The following is a 6709-nucleotide window of genomic DNA, read 5'->3' as shown; positions in this document are numbered from 1 at the left end:
GCTTCAGGGGCTGCTACATAGGAACAACTCACAAGCTGAGAAGTATGCACATTATATAATAAGAACGGGCAACTCTGGGACATGTGAGGGCCTAGCTCAATTCAGTTGCCATGTGCAGGAACCACTGGTGAGTGCCTGAAACAGTGGGCTACTAGGAAACAGATGTTAAATCGAGGATGCTCTGGGACCATTTGCTATCCAGCTCTGTTACCCATTAATGCAAGGATTGTACCAGATTTCATGGGCTGAAGTCATTATTTTTCTCACCTAAAATGTTCATCCAGCCTCATGAAATACACACCTAGTATAACATTTGAAAGGGGCAGCACTCACATGAGAATTTCTCCCCAGAGGGCTAAATTCAAGAGTCAGGAATAGAAAAAAATGCCTTCCATAAGCTCAGGTAAGAGCTTGCAAGCAAAAGGACTCCAGCTGATTCCTGGGGACATGTTTGTAGATTCCAAAGCCAGAAGAGACCATTGTAATCATCTAGTCTGTATAACACAGGCCAGAGAATTTCTGTAAAGTTTTTCCTGGAGCAGATCTTTTAGAGAAACATCCAACTTTGATTTAAACATTCTCAATAACGAAAAATCCACTAGGACCCTTGTTAAATTGTTCCAATGGTAAATTACTCTCACCCTTTAAAAAATGTAGGCCTTATTTCCAGTCAGAATTTCTTTAACTTCAGCTTCCAGCAACCGGATCCTGTTACACCTCTGTATGCTAGGCTGAAGAGCCTATTATTAAATACTGGTCCCTTGTTTGCATACTTACAGATTGTTATCAAGTCAACTTAATCATTTTTGTTAAACTAAATAGATTGAGGGTGAAACTTTAACTGACTGATCTCATGGCATTGTATTTTCTTTAGGATTCCCTTTCCCATTCCTCCTGGATCCCAATGTTTTACATAGTTTTTGTCTGTGCTTCAACTGTGAGCAGAGCTGTGTACCATGACACCCAGATCCCTGTCCTGAATTCATGCAGTTAATTTAGAACCTTGTAAGATGTTTGATGAGGTCGAGTTTTTCCCTCCAATGGACATACACGTTGCAGTTATTGATATTGAATTTCATCTTCCATCATGGTGCCATTCACGTGGCTTGGTTAGCCCCATCTCAGGTCTTTTCTGGACCTGACTATGACATAAATAATCTGGAGCCATCTGCAAATATTGCCACCTCACAGCTCACCTGCCCTTATTAGATTGGTAATAACTCTAAAATATTTACCATAGTATTTTTTATAAAGTGTGTAACCCCCCCTCACTGTGCTTCTCTCCCTTCACAGGCACATTGAGTATTTCTGAGCCTGATCGACACATTGACCACCTCATGGGAGCTTTCAACCTCACCCCCTCTGTCCCTTCAACATTCATTCTAATGGGCATCCCTGGCCTGGAAGCTGCTCAGCTCTGGATTTCCATCCCTTTCACTCTGTCCTACTTTATTGGCCTGTTGGGAAATGTCATGGTTCTGTTTGTTGTAGGCAAAGAGCAGACCATGTACAAGCCAATGTACCTGCTGCTCTGCATGTTGGCACTCACAGACATCGGGATATCTACCTCTGTCGTGCCGAAGTCACTGGGTATTTTTTGGTTCAAGTTGAAAGCTATTACTGTGAATGGCTGCCTCACCCAGACCTTCTTCCTTCACACATTTGTTGCTATACAGTCAGCCGTCCTTCTGACAATGGCCTTTGATCGTTATGTTGCCATATGTAACCCTCTGAGATATGCCACCATCCTCACCAACACACGAATAGCTAAGCTAGGGTTCCTGGGTTTGACAAGAGCTTTTCTCTTCATGCTGCCCGGGCCCCTGCTCCTGAGGAGGCTGTCCTACTGTGGTAACCACATTATCCCACACACGTACTGCGAGCACATAGCTGTGGCAAAGATATCATGTGGGGACATCACATTTCACAAAACATATGGCTTGGTGATAACATTTGTAGTCATCGGGTTAGACTTCATGCTCATTGTCCTGTCCTATGGTCTTATCATCAGGGCCGTCCTCAGAATCTCCTCCAAGAAAGCCCACCAGAAAGCCCTCAATACCTGCACAGCCCACATCTGTGTGATGCTGACATTTTATGCTTCCTGCCTCTTCTCTAGCCTTACCCATCGGTTTGGTCAGGGAATTGCTACCCATGTTCACATCATCTTGGCGAACCTCTATTCTCTTGCCCCCCCCATGCTCAACCCTATCATTTATGGAGTCAAAACCAAAGAGCTTCGTGAGAAATTGGGCAAATACATCTGGGGCCACTAACTTTAAACCTGTGTGACGAGAAAGGGTACGGACATCTCCTCATAAATCAAGGGTGTTCTGTCCCAGTTTGGCTGAGCTCAGTATTTTGGAAGTTCACAGTCTGAGAAGTTCCTCACACCTAACGTCTTATCACTCTGTGACCAAGCACTGCTATCACTGATCCTGTTTCCTTCTCTCTGACCATAACCTGACCTCTTTCGACGTCACCCGCCAGCCCCCATGCCCACACACCCTGTCACTTGGCCTTTCCATGACTTTCAGACCAACAAAAGTTACTGCCGCTTTCTGACACAAGTTGGCTTTCCATTATTCCCTGTGTGAATAGGGTTCTGGATCAACTTGGATGAACGGAAGCTATACTTTCAGAGAACCAAAGACAAAGAAAGAAACTACCATACTAAGCTTCTTTATCATATGTGCATTAATCCAGTGAAAAAAATGTACCTGATTTTTCTACTTCGAATCCTTCAGGAAGCCTGGAACGTTGGAATGTGTGAATACAGGAATGTGTCAGTTGGAATGTGTGAATACAGGAAAGCTGCTGCAGAAATTGAGGACATTCTATTAGAGCTTGTTGCTGAGAGTTGTGAAACAGTGTGCTTTTGAGATCTGGGCTGCTGTGTTAAACTGTGACATCAATTTTGAGTCAAATAACTTACCACTTTGCAGAGATGGTTTTAGAGTCGCTTTTCAGTTGGAACTTTTCAAATACACACTAACGGTTCCTGTTGTCGAAGATGTGAAACTCGGTGTTGAGAATTCATTTTCAAGTTTGTGAAAGAGGGGAAACAGTGATTTCCACCAAACATCTAGGTGTTTGAATTGTTTGCAGTGCTAAGTCCTTCCACTGTGATCAGCTCTGCACAATGGAGATTGGTTGATATCTCATTTTTTGTGATTCTTTTGTGGAGACTTTGGACAGTTGGAGCAGCAGTGGAGAGCTTTGCGACTGGCCTCATACTGAGAAAAACTACGCTGAGCAGTTTCGCGTTGAAGTTTTCCAACACACAGATTCCACTGAGGAGAAAATCTTGAATGAACTTGTCTTGTTTGCTCTTTTGTTGCTTTCACTACCTTTTAGCAACACTGCAGTTGAAAGATTGTTTTCTCAGATGGACTTGATAAAAACGAGACTGCACAGCTCGATGGAGGAGGAAATTCTAGCAAATATTCTTCATGTTAGGGCGTACATGCAAGAACACAAAATCTGTTGTGAACAGTTTACAGAAATGAAAGGAATGATTGCACTAGTCACTGCTGATGTATGACCAGCAGCAGAAGCATTCTGCTTCTGAGAAAGACAGTGATGAAACATTGCCTTTCAGAGATTAACGGTAACAAACTAATTCAACACAAAAAATGGACATTGACTACCATCAAGGAATGCATTAGAAATAAATAATATAATCATATTATTTTGTTTTTGCACGACATACATTTTGGGCTCCTCTTGAGCTATTTTTAATATCGTCAATTGGCATGTTTTGTTTGAAACATCTTCCAACCCTGAATTTGGATAGAAGTACTAGCGTTGGGGTTCTGAATGTGAAGCTGGTTTGCATCTTGCTTTGTTGGTAATGTGGACAAACTCCTGCTGGGGCTTGTACCTTTTCATTTTAAAATAAAATTGGCACCTGGTATCTCACAAAAGCTTTCATTTCTTACTTGATGTATAGGCCAATATGTTAAAAACTAACCCCAAAGGGTCCAATCTATTTATTGAAACAAAGGGTTTTTTTTTTTATTAAGTGGCTTGGGGCTATTATTGCAGTAGAAATCTGGCAACCACAGCCCAGAAGAGTTGGAGCTGGGGGCTGGAGCAGACCAGAGCCAGGAGCTGGGGCAGCGCAGACCAGCTGCACCGCTGGGGAGCCAGGGCAGAGCTACCGCAGGGAGCTGTGGGGACAGAGCCAGGATAGTGGACACCAACGGTGTGACTAGTAACGCGGCAGCCAAGCACAATGAGCAGCTGGGGAGAGCGAGGTGGGGCACTGGGCAGAGGGCCCAGTGCAGGGAAACGTTGCTAGACAGGAGGGCTTTGAAGGCTGGACTCCGAAGAGGGGACGTGAACAGGATGGGAGGGCAGATGCTGGGAAGAAGGGTCCTGACACCTAGAGCCTCAGGGAGCGTGGCCGCTGCTAGAACAGGTCTCTTACCTGTGGTATCACCGCAGCACTGTCAGGGTCTGGGAGGGAAACCTCGGATGTGTGAGGAACAGACTGTGAATGTTCCTCACATCCAAGAGGTGGCTGTTTCTGGTCTATCCCCTGCCCATAGACAGGGTTCTTTGTTTCCCTTAATCTTTTCCATTTGTTCCTTGCTTTCGTTACCGTTGCTGTTTGATAAATTGTATGTGGTTTTAACGTAATGCAGTGATCATCATGTCAGGGAGGAAGCTGGTGCTGAGAGAGTGCCCCTGGGTGGGGACACCCTAGGCCAGTGGTGAGCTGGAGCCGGTTCTCACCGGTTCGCGTGAACTGGTTGTTAAATTTTGAATCAGTTTTAGAACCAGTTGTTAACCTGCTTCCCTGCAGGGGGCGCTGAGGCTTTGCTGGGCTCCGGCCGGGAAGTGATGTGATTCCTCCTCCGGCCACCGGGGGCGCTGTGCTGCGGGAGCCACGTGGGCTGCCGCCTGGCCCTGGGCACGAGCCCTGGGGCTGCTGCTGCTCCCCTGGCCCGGGGCTCCCGCTGCTGCCGGGTGGGTCCCCGGCTGCTCTGCTGGGCCTGGGCTGCTCCGAGCCGCTCTGCCCGCGAGCCCCCACTACTCTGCCCGCAGCCAGCCCCTGTCTCCAGCCACCCCCTGCCCTGCCTTCAGCCAGCCCCTGCCGCACCCCTGGCACCCCCTGCTCGCACCAGCCCCTGTCTCCAGCCACCCCTGCACTCCCTACCCGCAACCAGCCCCTGACGCACGCACCCCCTGCCCTGCCTGCAGCCAGCCCCTGTCTCCAGCCACCCCTGCACACTCTGCGTGCAGCCAGCCCCTGCCACATGCACCCCCTGCCCTGCCCACAGCCTGCCCCTGTCTCCAGCCAGCCCCACACCCCCTTGCCTCCAGCCAACCCTGCACCCTCCTGTCTCCAGCCAACTCCGCACCCTCTGCCCTGCCAAAGCCAGCCCCTCACCCCCTTGCCTCCAGACAACCCCACACCCTCCTGTCTCCAGCCAGCTCCACACCCCCTGCCCTGCCTGCAGCCAGCCCTGAACCCCCTGCCTCCAGCTAGCCCTGCCCCACGCCCCTGTCTGCAGTTGGCCCCACATCCACTGGTGCCCTGCAGTTCCCAGGGCAGTAACCCTGCACACCTGCTTCAATGAGGGGGGCAGGGAGCAGCTGGGACCCACACATGTGCACACCCTAGGGTGACCAGACAGCAAGTGTGAAAAATCAGGACAGGGGTTGGGGGGTAATAGAAGCCTATATAAGAAAAAGACCCCCAAATCGGGACTGTCCCTATAAAATTGGGACATCTGGTCACCCTAGCACACCCTCAGGGACTGGCGGGGACCCACATGTGAACCGGAGCTCATTTCTAGTTCAAGCCCATCTTTTTAAAAAAGAACTTTAGGCAGGGTTAACATACATCCATATTTTTCTGGAGAGGTCAGGTTTTTTGGTTCTTAAATTGCTGTCCGGGAGGAATTTTTAAAATTTAAAAATTCCTCCCGGGAAAATATGGACATATGGTAACCCTGTTGGTACAAAAAATACATACTGGGGCACATCTCTTAAATCAAAACTTTTTATAGGGAACCAGTTGTTAAGATTTTGGCAGCTCATCACTGCCCTAGCCCCTGTCCTAAATGATAAGGATGAGATGAAGTGAGCTGTAGGTCACGAAAGCTTATGCTCTAATAAATTGGTTAGTCTCTAAGGTGCCACAAGTACTCCTTTTCTTTTTAAGGATGAGACTGGGGGTCAAATCCAGGGCTGGACACTGACGTGGGCAGTCCAGGCGATGGACCAGAGCGATGTACTGAAGGGGACTCTGTTTGATACCTACCATGTGACCTGACCTGCTGACGGAGAGCCAGCTGGGCTTATGGAGGCAGGCAATGAGCCAGCCAGGTGAGAAACTCGCAGTGCTGGAGAGGGTGGACCCAAGCTGCAGCTTGACCAGGCAGGCACTCTGCCAAGTAACTCCTTCAGTGGGAGCAGCAGTGCCCAGGGCTCCCCACTCGCCTGGGACATAAGGCTCCCTGCATTAGAAGCCTTGCCTAGAGTGGGGCTGACCTAAAGATGCTCCCGATCTGATCTCTGGGATGGGAGTCGGAGGTTGGTGGTGGGTACGGAAGAAGAGGAGTGTGCGTGCCAGAAGCTCTGTGTCCTGGCTGGGGCTTTGAGCCTCTCTGCTATCTAGGCTGTGGTGGGGTGGCCCTGCACTCTCCTCCCCTAAGAAACCCACACTTGCCCAGGAAATGGCTTCCTCTTTCATCCA

At 48.7% G+C, this 6709-nt stretch overlaps 1 protein-coding gene across 1 annotated transcript; it reads left to right on the top strand.

The window, feature by feature from the left end:
• Positions 1-1337: 1337 nt before the first annotated feature.
• On the top strand, positions 1338-2276 carry LOC140905575 (olfactory receptor 52D1-like). The gene has a single exon (XM_073329097.1). It carries the CDS (start codon positions 1338-1340, stop codon positions 2274-2276), a length of 939 nt encoding a protein of 312 aa, XP_073185198.1.
• Positions 2277-6709: the final 4433 nt, after the last annotated feature.

Source organism: Lepidochelys kempii, chromosome 1 (assembly GCF_965140265.1).
Source record: "Lepidochelys kempii isolate rLepKem1 chromosome 1, rLepKem1.hap2, whole genome shotgun sequence".
NCBI classification, from domain to species: domain Eukaryota; kingdom Metazoa; phylum Chordata; order Testudines; family Cheloniidae; genus Lepidochelys; species Lepidochelys kempii.
Note: the sequence above shows the minus strand (reverse complement) of the source record. Positions and strands in the feature narration are given on the sequence as shown.